The sequence below is a fragment of the Paracoccidioides brasiliensis genome, assembly GCF_000150735.1.
Source record: "Paracoccidioides brasiliensis Pb18 unplaced genomic scaffold supercont2.13, whole genome shotgun sequence".
Classification (NCBI taxonomy): domain Eukaryota; kingdom Fungi; phylum Ascomycota; class Eurotiomycetes; order Onygenales; family Ajellomycetaceae; genus Paracoccidioides; species Paracoccidioides brasiliensis.
Genome location: NW_011371370.1, coordinates 470,298 through 492,664, shown reverse-complemented (window position 1 = coordinate 492,664; position 22,367 = coordinate 470,298). Strand labels below are relative to the sequence as shown.

Genomic DNA, 22,367 nt, shown 5'->3' with positions numbered 1-22,367 from the left:
AAAGAAGAAAATAATGCTGGGAATCGGCAAAACCTGTGTATCAAACGCCGGCAAAATGCTTTCTTTGCTCGCGGTTCTTTCATATGCTCTACTCCATTTAATTCTTAAAATCATGCCACGTATGAAATGTGAGACGGGGAAGAAAGACACGAAACCAAGGACTCGCATGGTAAAATCGTTGCAGGGGGGATGTAAAACATTAAAAAAAACATGAAGGAATATTATCCAAAAAGTGAAACCAAAGGCCAGGGGATTGAGCAGGCCAAAAAAATAAATAAAAATAAAAATAAAAAGAGGCCAAATGCATGGCAATGTTCATGTACAAGCATTAAAGGAGAAGGCAAGGTAAGGGTGAGTAATACAAGGCTAAAGAGAAATATAATACAACATAAGAAAGGAAGTGTATAAGAAATTAGACAATAAAAAAAAGGTTCTATCTTCTCTTAGGTTGAATGAATATACTTGTTGGCTTCTTTTTGCGTATTGGTGGTGGCGGTCCTCTCACTTTGATGTTGCGACGGGGAGATGATGTATTGAGATGTGGAGATGCAGCAGGTGGTAACCCGGTCTTTCGGAATAGATTGTTAGGACCACACGCACCTTCAGGAGACAAAAGAAAAAAAGGTAACATTGTAAACTTACATTTGCGGGATGTTGGTCCAATATGGGCCCAGGACCGGCTGTGAGTCCAGGCCCAAAGCTCGGACTGCGATATTGTTGTTGCTCTTTAGTGCTAATCGGTTGATATCCATTTCCAGGTTTTGACGGGATTACAAGATCCTAGATACAAACATGCAGTGGGTAAATAAAGGCACCTTGTATTGCATATTTAATGAAGAGGATAGAACTTACACTGCTAGGAGGAGCAATGACATTCGGGTCAAATTTTTTACCTCTTGGGCCGATTGGTGCAGTCGGAGGCGGCGCAAACTGAGCATTGAACTGAGCATTCTGTTTCCGGACTTTCACGTTTTTCAGTGGAACAGGAGGATCTGGTTCCATGCGTTTCCGCTTTCCGGAATCATCCTGCTCAGGATTCGGCAGGTCCCGTCTTGGAGGTGTTGCCCTGAATATGGGTGGTGATCTATTTGGGGAGATATTAGAGGGTACTTGGATAGGGGGTACCTTCGGGACATGATCGCCGAGCTGCCTTAGACGCTGCCGTTCGAGATTGGCCTTTTGAACCTCAGCATGGATGCGTTCGGAGTGAGCAATTTTATCCTTCTGCCGCTTGGGGAGGATGACGCTTGATTTGCATGCGGGAGCTAGATGCCCAAACTTTCCACATTGAAGACAGCGTTCTTCCTTGCAATCTCTCTTGGAGTGGGAAGCGTCACCGCATCGCCGGCAGGAGCCCTGGGCGGCCATTTTGGCAGCAAGGTTGTCGCAGTTTGGCGTCATATGCTCGTAACTTCCGCAATATCCACACATGGCGAGCTCGTTCAAACCGAATTTGCCTCCAGAAGGGCCATCGGGTACGGCTGAAGGAGATAATTTTGGACTGTGACCCGGCGTGTCTCTGGATGAGGTATTGTGAGCTTCAGCAATACTGGACAGGCGGCCTGTCGAAAGGGAAGATGATGGACGACTACTCCCATTATCGTTTGGAGTTGTAGATTGGGGCCTAGACGACGGGGAGCATATCGCGCTCCTCGGGGCATCGATCATCTCCACATCGTTGAGCTCTATATCTGGAATAATCTGCGGCTTCTGCAGGATTCCCAAGATATCTCCCTGGGTGACCAATTTTCTGGTATGTGCATCATTAATCAACCCTCTCCAGAATTCGCCTTGAACGAGTGACTTCGAGCTTCCAAGAACCCAAAGTGATGACTTTGCGCGTGTCAATCCGACGTTCATCCGACGAATGTCAGCCAAGAAACCGATGCCTCGATCAGATGCGCGAACACAAGAGAATATAATGATTTCGCACTCTCGTCCCTGGAAAGCATCTGTCGTATTGAACTCGATCATAGTGAAAATCGAACTCCCGTACTTATTGGCAAACTGGTTCTTCATTTCCCTAAGCTGGCCTTTATACGGAGTTATGATTCCGATTTTATTCGTAAAGTCATAGATTTTAAAATCTGTAGTCAACCGCTCGTAAAGTTTCATGGCCACGCGGACTTCCGCCAAGTTGACCAGTGAATGACCTTTTGGAGCGCTGGAATGGAGTCCCTGGACGTCGAAAAACCGATAGGGTCCGAGAAGCTCACTCTTATGCCAGATTCGAGATCGTAGTTTATCCATGTCTGGCCCATCCTGAAGTCGACCGTCATAGAATGCAGCACTGGGGAAACGGCTGATTTCAGGATGCATTCGGTACTGGGTATCTAGGAGATGAACGTCCTGCGGATGATTGGCCTGCATTCTTACGAACAAACTTTGTTCATACTGGAAGCGTGATGCCACCTTGGATAGGACCGTAGGCGGCAGCTGCTTAGGGTCACCGACAAGAATACATTTAGAGCAACCATACTTAAGCGGGATAAGAGCACTCAATTCAATGGACTGGGCTGCCTCATCGATGATTACCGTTTCAAATTCAATATCCAAAGACTGGAACATTTCATGACCGCTTCCGCTCAGTGTCGCACATAGCACATGGGCGTCCTCGAGAATATTTTGCTGTATCTTCCTCCTTAAAAGGTCAGCATTGCGAGCTGCAACCAGGTTACTGTCCCTGGCATCGTCAATAGCTTGACTAAGCTGGGCTTTCTTCCGTTTCAACAGGTCGAATTCTCGTTCCAACTCCTCGGGAACGCGTTCACTCTTAGCGCGGCACTGGTCAATTCTCTCGCGAACTCCATTGAACTGGGTACACGCATCCTTATGCTCCAGATAGAACGTCTGAAGATCCTTCTCGTTGCCGGATTTGCGAGCAGTTCCACTAAGCTTTTCGTTCACAAGCTCATCCAAAGTTACATCGATGACATTTGAATTTATTGCGTCGCTACGACCGAGACGGACAACAGATATCTCCCGCTTGTGTCCGTCCGTCGAAATAACCCCCTGCTTGAATCTCATTACCAATTCATCAACGGCTGCGTTACTCGGTGCACAGACAAGTAGTTTCTTGCTCTTGAATGTTGGAGCATTCTTGGCAGCGGATTGGGTTGAAGACGATAAGGCAGGCCGAGTTGAAGACGACGAGCTAGAGCAAGAAATACTTTGCTCCCTAAGGATGGGACTCAACAGGGCGCCAACCAAGGCGATGATGGTTTTAGTTTTACCCGACCCAGGAGGCCTAAAAAAAAAGAACAAAACTTAGCATGAAAATCATCAAGTGAACCGGAAAATTGACGGGCATACCCTTGGATCAACGTGAACGCGTCATTATCCAAAGCCGACCGGACAGCTTTCGCCTGTGCAGGATTGACTTTGTAGGTGTCTATGATGGGTTGCAAACTCTCCGGCGTATACTTCAGGATAGGCGACGGCCTAGCCGAGAGGATTTCTTCGCTTAGATCATAATACTTAAGTGCCAGTAGGGATCCATATTCTCGTTCCACGGGAGTTAACGACATAACTCGTACGGCAAACAGTGAGTTTCCTGGTGCAATGAAGCTGTTGAGTGGAGTGGAGACGTTTAGACGATAGCCAACCTCTATCATTCCCTTCTTTTTAGTCGAGCTAATGATTCTCGCAAGGCAGTGGGGCTCTTTGCTATCAGAACTGGGATCGCTTGACTTGGATATCAGAACCAAATCCGCCTCTCCCAATCCAAGGTCCTTGACTTCTGCAGGTCTCATGAACGTAGTAACCTCAACAAAAGAATCGACAGTAATGCGACTTGAAACCTTGATTTCAAAGGGTCTAAAAGAGCCCTCTTCTTTAGCTGATTGAAAGCTCTGCCATACTTCCAATATCAGCAGGGGCTGGAAAGTTTTCCGGTAATCCGTGGCATCGGAAAACGTATTGGAAACGAGAGTATAATCTGTACGACCCGAAGCAGGAGGAATGTCACCATCTGCAAAGAAATCCCAGCCCAGCAAAGTCTTGTGTAAACCCGAGAGATCTGGCGACAATCTTGCTCGCATATCCTTAGCAGATCGCGCAACTTTAATTTTCCTAATAGGGCCTCGGCGGTTTAGGAGATGCCTTTTACTTTCCTCATATTCTCTCACTGCAGCGGGCTTAGATTTTATTTGTTGCCCGTAGGCACCTGAATCATTTCCGCCTTCGCTATCGGCACTCGAGTCCGAGTCGGAGACCATCATACTCTCAACAGGGCGATCTCCGCTGCTATTAGCACCAATTCCACTCACACCAGAGCCCTGGTTAGCAGTCTGCACGGAGAGCTTCTTCTTCACACGGGCAAGCTCAGCCATATCACGTTTCTTTTTCTCCTCCTTCTCCCGTTCGCGCTTCTCGCGGAAGGAGGAGACGCTCACAGCTGGTTTGAGTGGTTGTGGCGCCCGTTTAGGGAATGGAAGGGTTGGCCTCTGCAAGGAAAGAGTTGACTTCTCTGAAGAATGGGTTGACTTGTCCGAGGGAAGTGATGGCTTAAGGGTGCTCTTCTCTGATAAAGCAGCTAGTTTTTGTGACTTCTTCTGCGCTGCAATACGGGCCTTGTTTAACTCAACGGAGCTTGACAGCTCCACAAGAACATCATCGGAGAGATAGCCAAATTCATCTCCCTCACTTGCAGAAACCTTAGACGACGAGCTTGAGATGCTAATAGTATCGACCGGTTTTGCATAAGCGGTTATCATAATCTGCTTCTGTTTCTTAGGAGCTGGCGTCGGTGCCAGTTGCTCGCTTGGAAATGACTTCTTATAGTATGACTCCAAAGCTCTCACGAGCTCAGCCTTTTCTTGGGCTGTTAAAATCGTTTTAATCACGGAGAATCGAGCGACGTCTTCAATGTACTTTAGACTGACTGTAGCCAATTTTACTTCCAATTCCCCCATGCGGCGGAGGAGCTTCGCAACAAGCCCTACAATGGTAGTTGCAAGAAAATCATCTTTCAAACGAAGCCATTTGACCATCGACTCCATGGTTGATGCGGGTGCTTTGACCAGGTTCTCACTCGACGATTTGGTTTCAGAGGGATTGAATTCGGCAATGCTGCTGGCAAAAATATTAAATTGGTTGAAAACGAGATCCGCAAACTGAATTGTGTCTCGACAAAATTCCAGCATAACCATCCTATCATTTCCCATCATGTGCCAGGCCTCCGTTTGTTGGAATATCGTAGTGAGAGCCTGCCATTGGTACTCCCAAAGCTTTTGGAGCGCGAGAACCTCTACACGGTCGACTAGCTTCCGAGTCCTGAGGATCCCCGTTTCAGAATCACAAAGAACGTCGATGATGTCCGTCCCAGTTTTAAGCATTCGAGGTGCGGATGCGAATGTTCTCATATTGGAAATTCGTCTAAATGAAAAACTGAAACCGTACATCGTCGTGGCAAAGAAGGATTGTAGAAGGTGCGATATTGCTTCTTTACGACCAGATTGACCACTAATAGTCTTGATAAGATCTACTGCAGCCTGGTAGGTATTTAAGTCGGCGGAGAAAAGCGCGGATATCAACGAGCCATTGGTATCATGGCTCTTGAACAAATGATCCAAATGTTCAGGCTTGAAATCAGCTAGCCGTTCAAGTATCTGACTGACAAGGTGCGTCAAATGGCCGTAGATGACATTGAAATTGGTTTTCTCTCTACTATTCTCTCCTTTGGTTGGGAACTTCTCCAGTCCAACCAGGGGCAGGATACCCATGAGAGCTGCGCTCGAGAGCCCAAGGTTATCCTCATTCAAATGGCGGACCACAGCATCCCAAATCTTAGCCGAGTATGTGCTCACTTCATGTGCCATTGTTTTCTGACGAAGGATAGACTCATAGTCAGATTTTAGTGATTGACATTCTAGCGCAAGGGCATTTCGAATGACAGCCACACATAACCCCGCTAAGAGCTCTTGACTCCCATCGATTGGAAATTCGGTAGGCTCAAGAAAATGGTCAATGTTATCACTGATAACTTCAAGAATATCAGACAAGACAACCCTGGCAACAGAGCCTCGAGTAGACTCGTTGTCAGTGAAGGTCCGTAGAGTGGAAATCAGAATGTTGAGACCGACTCGAAAGCAGTTAAACCTAGATACTGGCGGAAAGCGGGAGGCCTGTAGGCGGTTGAGAAGGTGGAACGCAAGAACCCGACATGCTTGAGGCTGTTGAGCCCCTTGAAGTGATGCCATAAATGGCTCAACCCACGATAACATATCTCTCAGAGGTGAAGGTTTCTCGAGAGAAGAATCTTCGGGTGTTTCAAGAAGGAAGGCATCATATTGAGGGTTAGAAAAGATTTGCTCGACAATAGCCTGCGGAGAAATCGCCTGCATCGCATCCCAAAAATCACCCGGTGACTTCTCGAGGAAGATCTGAAGAGTATTTAAGAGCGGACGCAAACCGGGGGTTGGGATGGCAAGGTGATCCACTGATAGTCGACAAGGGTCGGTTTCCAAAGCTCGGAGGTTGTGGGTGATCTGTTCTTTTCCTAGCCGGTCAATGATGGCATGAACGCCTGTCCAGAGTCTCTGGACAAGATCAGGTTGGAGAGGCACATAGGAGGCTCGACGTATAGCTTCAACAAGTGGCTCCTTGATAGCCCAGTCGAATTCTAGCGTAGTGGGAGGTCTTTTCATTTTCCCCCAAGACATAATTGCCCAACGCCGCCGTTCCTGATTATCACTAAAAAGGAAGTGAGTGGTTGCGGGGATGTATTCGGTCATTTTCAACGTCCGGTTGGTCTGTATCAAGTTAAACGGCTCATCGAAATGCGCCCGCAGTAACTCATCGTCATTCACCATGGCCTTTGAGCTCATCGCTTCAAAAATCGACAACATTGCCGCGCGGTCCAGGACGGAAAGACTCCGCTGTTGAGGGGGAACTGCCTTCAAAGCCTCAGTTGCCCTATCCAGATTCTTCACAACTCGTTTGATATCCCGTTCATCAATAATTTTGGAAAAGTTTTCGACTTCAGACTCGTCATAGCTTTCGCGCAGATTCTCCATAAGCCAGCCCTTTCCTCTATAGTATTCCTTGACACACAGTTCACATTTTCCCAGGTCGTGCTCGAGTCGGCTCCAGATCCATTGCTGATGGATTTGGATTTCATCGCTGTTGTAGGCAAGTAGGCGCATGGATGATAGGAATTTTTGTCGCCTCACGGTAGCCTCGGAAATTCGATCAAGGTTCTCGACGTTGGGTTTCACGTCCAGGCCGGTGAGATTGAGAGATTGTATATAGTCGTCATTGTACTGCCCCATGTCATTGTCATTTTGACGGGGGCAAAACATATGTAGTTGGTCTGCAAGGGTTTTTAGTTCCCTATGATGCGAAAAGGACATTTACATTTCGCTTTTGATTAGCCTCCTGAAACTGCCCACTAGCTTCGTAGATAATGAAACGAGGAACGTAGTGAACAATAGACAATAGGAAACCCTCAATCCCTGGCAAGAGAAAAACCGCCGGAAAACAGATTTAATAAGAACATACTCGACGATAGACACCCACTCCGCCATGACTCCAAGCTGCCCGGCGAATAAGGCAGCCGATCAACTGGTACGGCTTGCCTTAGCAGAGAAAGAAAGATTGGAAAGTAAAGGTGGAAAGAAAAAATGTCACAAAAAAGGGGTCAGTCAGTGGCAAAGGATGCCTCGTATCACTTTCACGTAGCTTATGCATGCCCCGTCGGGACCATCACGCCCTCCTTGCTATACTCCCTGCAATCGATTCTGGAGGTGTATTTTACTTCCTTAATTAGGGCCCGCACCACGTGTGAAAACAGCGCGTCCCACGTTCGCAAAATATCCTCCTCTTTGCGTCCAGCCGGAACAGCAATGGACCGCTGTTGTATATCGAATGACAGGCCAGGACGGACGTAGAGGGAACTGCTGGATTTTGAGCTGCAGTACAAGGAGTAAATTGTTAGGCAACTCGAGGTTACGTTTGCCGCGGAGTTTACCGGCGCTTAGCACTGAAGGTGACAAAGCTCCCTAAGGTTCTGGTTAACTAACTAGCTCTAACTAGTGGGAGGCGAGCCGTGCGTCTGCGCTTAAATAAAAAGCCGCGTGACGCTTCTCTGAGGTTTCATGGCAATTTAGTGGCGGGTCTTGCTTCAGCCACAGTCGGCTGGAACGAAGTTCCATCAAACAGAAGACTGAAGTGGGAAAGGTCTGATCGGAGTTGAATATCAGTCAAGAATTGTAAGATAAGGAAGATGGTTTGTGGAACCTACAATTGAACAGCGCAGAAGAAGTCGATTATTATGTGCGAAAGATTGAAGAGGTCGATGAACTATATCCCCCGCTGTCAAAGCGCGCTTTTGAACGGGGCACATCTCAATACTACATTATGAAATTATCATATAACTTTCTGAATACAATAATGTGAAAAGGGGTCAGTTAGGTGGTTGCTAGCAACTCAAGGCAAAGTTATATTTTATACCTAAGTTTAAAAAAAAAAAAAAAAAAGGATGCTGAAACGAATTTTGAACTTCAAGATATGTCGGTTTGTGCCTACCCCTGACTACATACAACGAACTCCCATCGCAAACAATTTCTGATTTCCGTTTCTGACCTTATCTGTCTATCTCATTCACCTCCAGTTGCCCATCCCCTCCCAGACACCCTAAATCTTCATCCGTCAACCGCTATCTAACTTGGAGGAAAGCAAACAGGAGCTCCACCCTCGAAAAAGAGAAACTCGAACCCCAAAAATTAATATCAGTCCTATCAGTATTTTAGGGGCATTGGAAAGAGTATGATGTTGCCTTCCCGTTCCTTTCTTCCAAGAAGAACAATACCTTATTTGACTCTTTCTCCACCAATGCCCGCTGGACAAAACAAGTCACCCAGGCAACCACCACAAAAAATTGAAAAAGCAAAAAGAAAGAAAAGAAAGAGGAGGATAGTCTTAGCTAAGGAGGGATAGGAGTCCGTATGTGCAAGCCAGAAAACAATTAGAAGATAGGTATTGCCAGTCTTTGAAAAGGAAAACTTAAAATTTGATATATTAAAACTTTGAATATTTTTATACACAAATACATACAGGGGAAGGGAAAGAATAAGAATAATAAGGTATAAAGAAATTATCGGCGGCTGGAGGTGGAAAGAATATGGGACATAAAACGGAATATGTATATATAATTGGAGCATCAAAGCCCAGAAAAGGCAAAGGCAAGACAATAGAAGGGGGGACGGGGGGAGGGTTTAAAACAAAAACACAAAACAAAAGTTTGATATATAAAACCTTGCATTATGGGAATCAGAAAGTGCCAGGCGCCGATAATTAAACAAAAAACAACCACAGCTGCAACAGGGGAACCCCCAAAAAGACAAAATAGAACCATAACCCAAAAAAAAAGAAGAGGAAAGAAAAGAAAAAGAAAATAAGAGAAAGAAGAAGAAGAGAAAGAAAGAAAGACAAATCAAGCATCAAGTTAAACAGAGAAACGCCTCTAATGGTAATGGTAGTAAGTTGTGACGTAAAACAAAGGAAAACAAACCGTAGATAGGACATTGTCTCTCATGCAGATCTTGTGGATTCAAATGGGAATAAACAAAGAAAAAAGAAGAAGAAGAAAAGAAGAAGAAAAAAGAGGCGAGGCATGGACGCGACAGAGCGACTGCGCAGTGAAGAGGAAATGTGGAGGGGTCATCATATTGCCAGGTACGGATAAAGAGATATATAGAGATATACGTGGGTGACATAATAAGAAGAGGGTAAAAAACAGATGTCCCACGCCATCATAAGGAGATTAAGTGGGTTTGTTTGAAGTGGAGAAAAATATATATAAAAAAAAACTGCTCTTTAATCTGATACAGTTTCTAGGGTTTTGTTTGAGTCGACTCCATCCGAGTTAACATGGCCGCGGACGTGAAATCATTGCTGGCCTCAAAGCTATGCCTAGCTCTATCCATTGACCGTTGAACCCGTTGATACGAGGACCTTTGGTCCAGAGGCCCACGTTCCAGCGAGACCCGTTGCTGGTGTCGGAATTCGAGGCTCGACACGCCGGTTCCGTCGCTTCCATTCTGGCTCCTTGGGTTGTGGGTTGCCGCGGTGGGAGCGACAGAGGGTGGGTAGATGGGGCGCTCATCCTCAGACATGGGTATTGGTCGCTTTGTCGAGAGGTCAATGGGTTTATCCACGTCTGTGGATGCGGGAGATAAGTCAGCCGCTGCAGGAGGGACGTACGCCTCATATTCATCTAGATACTTGAATTTGCCCTGCACTATCTGCTCGCGAATGATGTCCACGTCCCTTGGGAAGTATATTTTCTGGAGTGATTTAATCGTGAATCGAGGAGATAGACACACTGTCAATGTTAACAATGTTAATGCCCAGAAGGAAAGTGTGTCGAATACTTCCAAGGCGGCTTTGTAGAACTGGCCGGAGGATTCAACCGAGGTGTAAACACCTGTCCAGAAAAAGAAGAGAAGGGAACTGATGGCATTAATAAGAACAGTCAACCAATCCCAGCGGTAGGTGTTTAATAGGATGTAGGAGTTACTCGCTAGGACAGCAGAGCAAGCCACAAAGACACCCATTCGCATCCGGTCACTAAGGTCAAGTCCGTTTTCTGTGACTCCGGAGGCAGGACGATAAAGTAAGAAGGTCATGAAGAAGCATATGATAGACTGGTAGAACCCGTCCAGCATGTAGAGCCTATTGAATCCATGTCAAAATTTTGGATCCACAGAATCAAGGGAGAAATACACTTACCAGAACTTCTTTTGTGTCCATTCCTTCTGCTCAATACCGGTCTTATACAACTGTGGAACCGCGAGGGAGACCTTATCGTCCACATCCTGATCCAAAATGCCCATCAATATCACAGGGAGAGATGTAAACGCCAAGTTGACCAAGATAATATACGTAAAGTCGAACAGATAGGAACCATCGAAATTGTTGTAGATCGAGTACCAGAAGAGAGCAAAGGTCCACACAAGATTCTAAAAAATGGGTTAGTAACGTATACGACGAAGCACCGGAAAATATACGATCATACCTTGTAGAAGAAATTGGCAATAGTCTCCCCAAGTCTTCGATAGGACCATCTTCCATGCACTAGGACGAGACGCTGCAGAAATCGGAACTGGCCAATCGCATAGTCTGACGACATGACAGCCTGTCGACCTTCCTCACCAGCAATACCAACTCCCACATCCGCTTCTTGAATCATGGCAACATCATTGGCACCATCTCCAATAGCAAGAGCCATAACATGCAACCCGGTCTTCACCATTTGTACAACAGCCGCTTTCTGAGCAGGGCTAACCCTGCAGCACAGAACAGATTTACATTGCTTACACAACAGGAGGAATTTTTGCTTCAGCTCAGGACTTAACATGAGCTGAAGGGTGTCCCCGTCAATAATGAGGGCATGCGTTGGAGCCGGGGGCTCATGATTGTTTTGAGCAGCGACAAGTTCTTCGTCGGAACCCGTCAGGCCGAATGTCCTCAAATTCTTGTCAAGCTCAAATTCAGCGGCGTCTTGGTCATCCTTATCGATATTGAAGACTATCAGTTCCATCTCGTTGCATAACAGATTGCAGGAAAATCCGATGTTGATGGCAGTCTCGACCTTATCACCCGTTAGGACCCAGAGTTTAATTCCAGCCCTTGCCAGGAGGGAGATTGTATCGGGGACGCCGTCCTGCAATCTATCCTCAATAGCTGTGCCGCCAAGAAGAGTAAGTTCCTGCTCAATAGCACTGGAGACTTCCTCGAGCTTTATCTCCCGGTCTGTGAGTGACTGGGCAGCCAAGTCATGAGTCTTATTCCATGCTTGGTACTCCTCCTCGCTAAGCTCTCTCTCTGCGATACACAATGTCCGTAGACCTTCCCTGGCAAACATCTCAAGATGTTTTGCTGTCTCCTTTCGAAGTTGTTGCTGCTGCCCACGAGCCAAACGAGAATAAATTATACTATCTGCGCCCTTGCAGAACAATAAGATCTTCCCATCCGGCATCCGGATAATCGCGCTCATTCGTTTTCTCGATGAGTTGAATTCCAGCGTGTTCAGAACTGTATACGAGCGTTCTTCACCCATAACGTTTAACCGGATGTCGTCACCTGATCGTCCCAACACTGTGAAGCCGCAGTCTCGTGCGGTGGCAACCAATGCTGCCTCGTCAGGAGATTGGGCTTTGAACTCAATCTTAGGAGGGTCACCTGGAGTACGCTCTGTTATGACTGTATGGCACAGAGCCAGAGCAAGCATGAAATGATCGTTAGCGGCTTGTTGCTTCTCACCAGCATTTCCAGCAAGATCAGAAACAAAATCGGGAGATACAAAAGTTAGTTTGTCGTCATGGAGATATGGGTTGTTGTGGATAGAACGGAGCTGTTGAAGCATCATAACTCGAGATTTGGCGATATTTTCCTGAGCCTTTTTAGAAACTTCCTCGACATTGATACCCTCACGGCGCTGCATGCCAGCCATTGCTTCGGTGTATGCTTCGCCATAGACCACGCCGTTGATAGTGCATTTCCTGAATTCCATCACATTCTGAGTCAGAGTCCCGGTTTTATCTGAGAAGATATACTCAATCTGCCCCAGGTCATCCGATATATTCCATGACTTTGGCGTGCAAGGGTATTCTAGTTTATCGTAATACATGAAGTTGTCACTGTGGATGAAGATGGCCTGTGCAGTTCGAACAATTTCTAGCGATATGTAGAGTGAGATTGGGACGAGATTCTGGTAGAGAATAACAGCTGCCCAGAACGTGACAAACCCATCGACCGGCGGCGAACCTCCATACGATCCAAATTCGAAGAAATTCAAAGAATTGTTTCCCTGACCCCACGTGACACCCTGAACGATTCCAGAAACAAGACACATAAAGAACAGAATGATAAAGTTATAGATGACGTTCCAGTTCAGATCTCTGGCAAGCTTGGCCCGTTTAGTCGGTGTCGCGCCAGAATTGAGCATGATCTTTGTCTGAAGACCAGTGAAAATCACCATGCCTAAAACCCATTCAGTATTCTGCAAGCTACAGCCACGGAGGAGGATGTTGTTGATGGTGATAGGTTCCACCATTTCTCGACCGGGTTGATCGGGGAACTTCGGATCGTGCTTATTCCACTTGATAGCTCCATTGTATTCATACAGATTTGGGTGAGGAGGTTCACTTTCAATCGTAAATTCGGCCTTCTCACAATCTCTCGCATGCTTAACAGAGCGGGTACAATGAAGCGCCTGCCGTACCTTAAGATTCGTTTCTCCGTCAAGGTTTTTCGTTTCGACGTAACAGGCACCATCTGGGTCGGAGGTGGAAAACACGACGACATCGGCGGGAATCTGTTCTTCGTTGTAAATACGGACGAAATCACCGACTTGAACGTTTTTCCAGAAATCGCGCTTGAATCTTGCTACTTGGGGTGTCCGTCTTGCCTTATTCAACACGCTTCCATAATCGCGGGCGGAGTGTAGGAGATCGAATTTACGATGTGGATCCGGGGATAAGTAGTCCGTTGAAGATCTTGGAACGGCTAGAGATTGTCCCTCCTGCTGCGAATTGAATCGGTCCACATTAGGTGACGGGACGGGAGTCATCTGAATGGCGCCTCCTTCCTCAATGGGCTCATTATTGTTTGATTGGAACGATACTCTGTATGAGTAAGTGGAGTTTCTCTGCGTGCGACGGGTCTCTATGGACGGGCGTTGTCCCGCGAGGATGTCATCTTCAATGTCCTCCAGCGGTATGCCTTTCCTTAGAGCGTTTAATTTCTTCCAAGTCTTCACTACTGTCTTGGTTGTCGACTTCTTGGCCCGACGCCACAGAGACACATTTTCTTCAACTGAGTTAACATTATTCCACTCCACCAAACGATGTATTGGAGAATTATTCAATTCATTATCCAGCACGGTCCGTCTCCAATCTTCAATAGCATCTTTAATGGCCGTAACTGTCAAAATGGAAATCAGGGGTACCGCGCTCAATCCAGGGTTGGTGGCGCCGAAAATAGGGAAAATCTAAGATTAATTTTTAACGAGTTAGCCACAGGTCAGTTTGGCGTGTTCAAGTAAATAAAACGGGATGGCAATGAAAACTCACAGCTAGAATAATAGTGAACAAGAAGTAAATATTTGCAATATTATGAAACTGAAACCACAAATTCTTTGGAACAAAACTTAATGGAGTATATTTTGCCGTTCTTATCTTGTTCCGCGAATATTTGGCTAGGAGACGGCCGTCCTCATCCTTTGCATCATCGGGAAGCGGTACGTTGCAAAATACCCTCCTGAGGTTTGAGCTGTCAACCGAGCCTTCATCTACCGTCGATCCGTCGCTGTGGGGCGGAGAGCTGGCGGCTGATTTCCGTTTTTCTTCCTTTAAGCCGGTGCCATGGTGTAACCTGTCCAATATAGATCGTCTTTTTCGCGATCCACCGGCACCGGCATGGCGTTGGGTGGCCCATCGCATTCGTCTGACGGGTTTCGAGATGTGGGCCTCATCCTCTGCACCAAACTGAACCACAGCCATTGCAAGGCTACGTAATCCACCTGTAACATAAAATGGGAATAGGTCAAGAAACTGATTCGGACATCTGTGGAATTTTACGGGCGATTAAGGAGACTCAGTTGGCCTTGGGATGGCTCGTGGGGATAGTAAAGGATCAGGGGGGAGGGCGGTGATACCAACGCGACAAAGATCGATAGATATGAGAGGACAGGTAACGATGTATGCGGCTTGACCGAAAATTAACGAATGTGAGGATATGGCAACCGGAAGCAGAATCCGCGTGTGAGAACCCAAAAAGGTAATAGGTTTGAGAAGGTATTTGTTAAATAGAGACACAGCGACAGGGACAGATAATCAAGAGGCGATTGAAGGAGCGAATTGGTTAGGACGAAGACAGATCTGGGATTGCATGGAACAATCGACAGCGGTATTGGAGACCAGCAACACGACTCGATGTAAAGAATGCCACGGTGCGAGAGACAAGCCAGCAGAGAAGACCATGCGCAAGGTGTCCTAAGTTTGCAGGTTGGTCTGTCAATGTAGGTGTAGAGACGGATGGTAATGGGGGTGGTGGTGGTGGTGGTGGTGGTGGCGGTGTTGTTTGGTTTAGAGGCTTGGAGAGGGAAGTTGGAAAACGACACAGTATTAACTCGTCAGCAGGTATCATATGGTAATACCAACGGAGATCAAAAAATACGATGTATTTTGGCCCCCTTTCGCAGCAGCGGTAATGTGACGTACACACCGACGAATACCTTGCGCCTGCATTCACAAATACCCGCCCGCTGACAATTTCTTCCATCCTCTCTCTATAAATAAATATATAAAATAAATTAAGTAAAATCTTTCTACTTAGTTAATAGTTAAATCAACTAACTTATTTTTCCCGCAGGCCCGGAAATATTTATCTCCGTTTGTCATGGTTACATATAACGTATGGACCCTCGCTGCCGTTGCCAGAGGCCGACAACGCATGTTCTGCCACTTTGCCTTCCCTCCTTTTAACTACAGTTTGTCTTTGGAGAGGAAAACAACAGTATTACTCAGCTTGATCATCGGACATAGTTAAAACGTTACCTCGCAGAAGCAAAAGCTTGGGGAAATCCCCCTATCTTCCAAGTACGAAATCGATAACTTATATTGGATGCAGTGACTCTTCGAATCGAACCATCACAACCCCGCTTTACAGGCTGCTAACGGTAGTTAGTAGCATCGTCTCCCAAGTCCGCCCACGCCGAGTTTCTTCTAGCGCTGTCAACTGCCCGCTGCCAACAACCCCATTATGTGGATGCTGCTGTCCGCTGCAAAATCCTCGGGCACGGGGTTTGCTTCCTGTTCTGTGGAAAATTGTGCAGGCTCTTCCTGCATGCCGTCACTATCTTGATCTCTTGTTATTGATCGGGACTAATTACTCATCATCTATTCTGTAGTTATTTACGTACAGGATAAATAAACAAATCGTACCAAAGCCGTTTCAAGAATACATTTTTATAACGTATTTCATGCTTTCGATACTTTTTGGTCATCGCATCATCACCCCCTTTGAGCTTGTCTTCAGTACACTTTACCACTTCATTTTGTGGCTTGAATCCGACCCACGCCGTAGCAAGGGAGTGGCCTCTGGCAACGGCTCTGTCCAGAACCTTTATAGTGGGAGACAGAGTTATGAACGGGAACCGGGTTTGGGGAGAGAACATTATTAAGATGCACAATCTGCTCCGTTTCGGCTCTCTGGTCCATGCTACCCACTACGGTTTTACCCGTAAAACCCTGTCCCAGCAAAAGAACGCAGAACCCACAGAAACCCCATAAGGCTAACGAACTGCATCCAGTACCGTAATTTACCGGGCGATCAGAATCATCTCCGAAGCATCCGAGAGCCGGTTAGCAAAGGCTTGCCAATGGTAGGGCGAAAAGATAATTATCGCTACAAGAAAAACGAAAAAAAAAAAAAAAAAAGAAAAGAAAAGAAAAGAAAAGAAAAGAAAAAGAAAAAAAATAAAAAATAGAGAAAGCACAGGCTGCCAGAAAAGAACCCATATATGCAACTTTATTACCAAGCTCCTTGACAGATCGCTTCTCTGTACTTTGTAATAATGACGCAGCTCGGAGTAAACAGTTGGAGAGCAGGTTGTCTCCGCTGCTTTGGGCTCTCCCGCAGACTTTCCAGAGCTCAGGCATCCAAGCATCACTCTGGGATTAGCAACAAATAAATAAATAAATAATAGTAATAACAACAACAACAACAACAATGTGATTGCATAGAACCAAACGCTGACATGCGCTCTCTCCTTCAGTATAACCCCTTCCATCTGAATAATATCTCAGCACTCTATGTTCTAGCGACCCACATTCATCAACACACCTGTACCCAGCTCTCCAAACGCACGGACGACCTCAGATCATGAACCCTCCAAAATCTCCCACCTCCCCAACTATCAAAACCCGATTTCTCATCCTCTCCGATACACATAGCAGAGAATTCGGCCCAGAAACCAACCCAACACAGCATGCAGACGTAGTCATTCACTGCGGCGATCTCACAGAAGGGTCTACGCTAGAAGAACTGCACTCCGCCATACACCTTCTCTCGAACCTCACTGCCCCCCTCAAGCTTGTCATAGCCGGAAACCACGATTTCACCCTTGACACCCCCTTCTTCAAGGACAAGGTCGCCGGCCAATTCAAAGTCCTTGACCCAGGCCTCATCAAGAAGGCATACGGCGACCCGGGCGAAGCGCGCCAGCTCTTCAACGAAGAACCAGCCACTTCGGCCGGAATCGTATTTCTCGACGAAGGCACGCACCATTTTACTCTCGAGAATGGCGCATCGTTAACCCTCTATGCCAGCCCCTTCATTCCCGCATGCGGAGGCTGGGCATTTCAGTATACACGTCAAAAGGGCCATGACTTTCGCATTGAGAAGGGCGTCGACCTAGTCATAACCCACAGCCCCCCAAGAGGGATCCTGGATCGGACATTATCCGGTGATCAGGTGGGGAGCACACATCTCTTCGATGCCGTTGCTCGCAGCCGACCCCGTCTGCACTGTTTCGGGCATATCCACGAGGGCTGGGGAGCGAAGCTTGTCACATGGCCACCGCGGGCGGAGAACATGGGCGAGACACCGTTGCAGCTTTCAGATATTGATGATGGACAGTCAGTTGTTGTGGGCGATTTGTCGACGGTAAGGAGTCGAGAGGCCAATGGGGCGGGGACGGGGACGGGGACGGGGACGGGGACGGGGGAGCATTCTGAGACGTGCTATGTGACCAGCCATTGTAGTGGAGATGCCAATCCGGTTGAATTGGGGAGGCAAACGCTCTTTGTAAATGCTTCCATTAAGGAGATGGATGAGGATTTCCCTCAACATCTGCCCTGGCTGGTTGATATTGAGCTTCCAAAGGGTAACTAGTCAAGATGTTGCCAATAAGCTATGCACAAGGTTAGGTTGATGCCCAATATTTCATAGATTCGCTAGTCACTTACCCTGGCAGCTAATGGGCTTTTTGTGTCATGAAACAGCCACGCACCTGGTCATCATTGATACGCCGACATAATGTAAAAGACAACCACCCCCAACCCACCTGCTTCTCAAATGAACGTTGAAGCAAGAGATACCCATTGTCACAATCGCAAAAACCAGCCCTTGGGAACAAAATTTTCTACCTAAAAGCTCAAGTTTATGAAATAGTAATAATACCACCGAAAAAGCGAAATTACACACGCGTAAAATCTTCTCCTAAATGGATTTGTCATGAGATTGTGAAGCTCACCTGGTCAGGACTCTCTGCCCAAATAACCGCTTCCCCAACCCTGTTCAAGGACCAGGATGTCAACGCTAAGTAACCGAAGCACGCATGGCCAATTGATCATAATAAATTGATAAACCTGTCAACTAACTAATTAGTTAACTAGTTAAGAGTTAACTACTCCATATTTGAAAATGAGCTACGCCAGCCACGTTGGCAACAACAGGATAATGTGCTTTCAACCAATCAATCAGGTAATAATTACAATATGAAAGCTCAAGTTTCTTAATCGTAATATACACAGATTTTGCGGGATACATGATGAAACGCCGTCGCAGGGCTGAACTTCCTTGCTAAGAATAGACCTTTGGGGGGGGGGGCGCCCATAAGGCTGGTGTATCCTTGCGTTGACGCTGGACGGAGGAGGCTTAGAAATCTATTGAGCCAAAGACAAAAGTGTTCATTCACTATTTCATTAGTTATTTCAAGCAGCTAACGAAGGCTGAGCACAAAGAAAGAGAAAACTGCAAAATGCGGTATGAATCCAGAAATAGAAGAACACAGGCTTCAACTTAGAAAGCAAAGACTGGACCGGAGTTCGATCCCAGGACCTTGTCGGCACAGGGTTGTAGATAAATTTCATCAGCCTTCAATCTTCCAGCTCTCGTCTTTCTCCCGATCTGCCTTTCAACTGAAGCCTTCAGCCTCTCGATCTGAGTCTCAATGGAATGCGAATCCGAATCCTTCAGAAGTAACGACGTTTTTAATGGTACTAGACACTATCTGAAATGAACGAATACGGATACGAAGTCTGTAACTCACAGTTCAATCGTAATCACGCCTAGCCATTGGGTAAATTCACATCTACGAACGACACGGCATCACTCGGATCAGGTCATGGTATCAGCAGCAAGTGGATCTGAATAATCCCCAAGAGTCTTACGAAATGAATAGCTCGTTCACGCAATCACGAAGAAACGCGCGGCTGAGCCTGTCGATCAGCTGGATTCTCGGACTTCTAACCACTGACCAAGTGCGGGATTCTCAACCACCTTGAAATAAATACGAGAATAGCAATCTGTTTCATGAACTACGAAGTACTGCCTTCTCCCAATCCAGATTTTATTGACAAGATATACGTACGTGTGCTAGAGAGATAGACAGGACATACGTCAACAGTCGTTCAGATGGAGATGGATCCGTGATCTAACTAGCAATTTAAAAGCATTATACAAAATTGACAAAGCGGTGCTGGTGAACAGGATCTTTCTCCCCACTTTCAACCGCTGCTTTCACTGGCTGAGCCGAGTCGCGTATAACTATGTAGTTATGTAGTAGAGTTTACATATAGTTGCATATATTGCCACGGCGTATTCAAAAGTAGTTTACCTGATTGAATCTCCCAAAGAGGAAATATTGAATCCCAAACCACGTGATATCGCGATCTACCCGCTTCACGTTTTTTGACGCGACTGAAACAGAATACGATGCAACGTCAGATCGAGCCGCATGTTCCCTGTGGCCAACAATGTCAAGCAATCACAGCTCCTCGGGGCACCAGGCTGGGTCTCCTCCCAGACGTAGTCTTACTCCACACATCAGCACCCTAAGTGCTGCCAGCAGGCTGAATGGGTCCATGGATACATCATCTCCACTTTCATCCCCGCTCAGCCTGTGTTCTCCCTCCGGCCCACCCTCCTCCTTCATCTCACCCGTTCCTCTGGAACGAACCACACAGTGCAATGTCACCTCCAGTCCATCTCCTGTCCCCCATTTTACCAGTGAAGGCGTCTTTTCCAATACGACCATGGGAAGCAGGCTGCCGGAAGCCTCCAGCGGCCAACAGCAAACTATCTCATCGTCAAATTCCTTCTCCCAACGGATCGTGAGAGATGGGCAGGTGATCATTACCAATTCCGATGAGGATACAGACTCGCTCTCAGATCTAGAAACAGCAGACGATCTGTTTAATAAATTTCTGAAACCGATTCCTGGCGCAGCTCACTCCACTTCATTCCCCACCAAGGCTCATAATGGTAGGGATGACGATAACGGCAGCAGCGCAGCTAGGAGATCGCGGCAACCCTATGCAGGCCTTAGCTCTCTGAAATCCAATGATTCAATAAATCTACCCAAATATCAATTTTCTCTGGACACTCTTGTTGAAGATGCTGCCAATGACAAGAGAACAGAGGCCAAAGTTGCAAAGATAAAAAAGAGCCTCCAGCCCAAAGCTCCATCGGATAAGAGTTGTGGGGTGCTGCGTGATGATCTGCTCGCTGCAGCTGTGGAGAATGAGACGGATACCAAGGGCATTCAGCGACTCAGAGATGCTGTTGAAAGAACAGAAATGTTTGCGATTGGGAGAAGCTGGCTGTTCTTCGAAGAGGACCCACCAGCTGTACCTCAGCCTAAGTTTCCCTCTAAGTCCATAGCGCCTGGGTCCTGGCAGGTTAATTTGAAAGGTTGGAAGCTTTTGCCTGCCGCTTCATGTTCGTTGTTATAGGGGTTGTATATATGTCTGGTATTAACGCGATTCTAGATCTTTCTTCTCGCGGTCGAGCATTTTTCTCAGGGATAGTCGCGGATTCGTTGTCGATCAACACTCTGCCGGATGAGATACTGCTGTGGATTCTACAAGCTGGTTTGTTCTTCATGTTCTACCGTTCTAATATCATTGTTGTGTTAATGAATTTTTTTAGTCACGACGGAACAAGACGATTACTTGCGAATGTCATATAGCAATGTATTAATTGTGCGTCATACCAAATCTCCGCGTAAACAAAGTCATACATCACTGACCACTGTAGAACTCCACCTCGAGACGTATATCATCGCTCATAAACCCATCCTGTATCGATCAGATTTTCCAAAGGCTTGGGGCAAGGCCAGCCGCGCTTGCTCTATCCAGCAGCCTAGAGCCCGACTACACAATATCTGATGGTAAATTGTTACCTGCCAGTGTATTATATTGGCAACCTGCTGATGTTTTTCCTTAGAATATCGGATTCGAGATCATAAATATCTATTATCAGCACTCCAAATAATACACGCGCTATCAGAGAAGTAGGGAGCCAAAATATTTCGATAAAATCTCTGAACATATAGCTAACCCCTTCCATTCAGGTTCGACGACAACACCCGCGAATATGTACTCAAGGTCATTCTTCGACTTGCCATAGATGAAGGAGTCATGACGGACTGTCTTATCAGCCTAGAAGTACAAAAGATCATAACGAGCCTTCTGGGAGCCCCAGACAAAATCTCAGACCTAACAGTAAGCGCCTTCATACTCACACATACCCTTCCATTTTGAAACAAACATCTAAACTAACCAAACCCGCCAGCTCTACGACATATCCCTCCACCTCTTCAAAACCGTAAAACACCCCGAACTCCAAATCCAACTCCTCAAAAACATCCTCCCCATGAACCCTCGCATCGCCCTCTTCCGCTGCCGTCTCGCCTGGGCCTACTTCTACCAGGACTCCTCCCCCCTGGGCAAACCCCAAGAACACCTCTTCGACCTCCCCCGCCTAACAGCCTACCTTCGCCACGACAAACGCTTCGACTCAAACGCCCCCCGCAACAATCCCAAAACCCCCTTTAATTTCTGGGAACTTCACGCCCTCACCTGCATCCTAGACATAGCCATCGACTCCGGCACGACAAAGCCCTCCTTCAGCGGCAGTCGGGAGAGCGAGTTCAATGCCGTCGTGGACGGACTGGCGGATGTCATCAAGGCGATATTCTCTGCGATTCGGGATTCGGGGGCGTCGCATTTGCGCAGGTCGGAGGCGAGGGAGAATTTGCAGGCGTTGTATTATCGGCTTGCGTTTGGGGTGAGGACGAGGCCGCGGCCGGCGAAGGCGTTGTTTGTGATTGGGGAAAGGGCGGTGGAAAAGCATCAGAAGACGCTCACTGAGCACGTTAAGGTGGTAGGGGATGGTGGTTCAGGTCGGGTTGAAGGTAAAGGGGCCCGTTGAAGATGTGAAACTGTCAATATTAAGCATGTGTAATGTTACAATTGGACTGTTTTTTTTTACAAGCATCGTAGGCGATGAACATTCTGTGTTAAAAAGAACTTTTGAATAGGAATATGTTGTGGAATCGTTCGCAAAACGGGTATCTC

The 22,367-nt window shown here is 46.8% G+C and overlaps 4 protein-coding genes across 4 annotated transcripts; 1 reads left to right on the top strand and 3 right to left on the bottom strand.

Moving 5' to 3' along the window:
- Nucleotides 1-433: 433 nt before the first annotated feature.
- Nucleotides 434-7,526, bottom strand: PADG_07968 (uncharacterized protein; the record flags this gene model as incomplete). Its single annotated transcript, XM_010764955.1, has 5 exons — nucleotides 434-568; nucleotides 643-780; nucleotides 853-3,247; nucleotides 3,313-7,332; nucleotides 7,501-7,526. 5 exons carry the CDS (start codon nucleotides 7,524-7,526, stop codon nucleotides 434-436), a joined length of 6,714 nt encoding a protein of 2,237 aa, XP_010763257.1.
- A 2,307-nt stretch (nucleotides 7,527-9,833) lies between these two features.
- Nucleotides 9,834-14,504, bottom strand: PADG_07967 (uncharacterized protein; the record flags this gene model as incomplete). Its single annotated transcript, XM_010765048.1, has 4 exons — nucleotides 9,834-10,674; nucleotides 10,732-10,961; nucleotides 11,018-13,993; nucleotides 14,076-14,504. 4 exons carry the CDS (start codon nucleotides 14,502-14,504, stop codon nucleotides 9,834-9,836), a joined length of 4,476 nt encoding a protein of 1,491 aa, XP_010763350.1.
- Nucleotides 14,505-16,324: 1,820 nt separating this feature from the next.
- On the bottom strand, nucleotides 16,325-16,795 carry PADG_12386 (uncharacterized protein; the record flags this gene model as incomplete). The annotated part of the gene is made up of 3 exons (XM_010765101.1): nucleotides 16,325-16,410; nucleotides 16,502-16,676; nucleotides 16,757-16,795. 3 exons carry the CDS (start codon nucleotides 16,793-16,795, stop codon nucleotides 16,325-16,327), a joined length of 300 nt encoding a protein of 99 aa, XP_010763403.1.
- A 92-nt stretch (nucleotides 16,796-16,887) lies between these two features.
- PADG_12385 (uncharacterized protein) lies at nucleotides 16,888-22,221 on the top strand (the record flags this gene model as incomplete). Its single annotated transcript, XM_010765100.1, has 8 exons — nucleotides 16,888-17,890; nucleotides 19,717-20,700; nucleotides 20,778-20,879; nucleotides 20,938-20,990; nucleotides 21,046-21,178; nucleotides 21,235-21,301; nucleotides 21,362-21,512; nucleotides 21,583-22,221. 8 exons carry the CDS (start codon nucleotides 16,888-16,890, stop codon nucleotides 22,219-22,221), a joined length of 3,132 nt encoding a protein of 1,043 aa, XP_010763402.1.
- Between the last annotated feature and the right edge of the window lie 146 nt (nucleotides 22,222-22,367).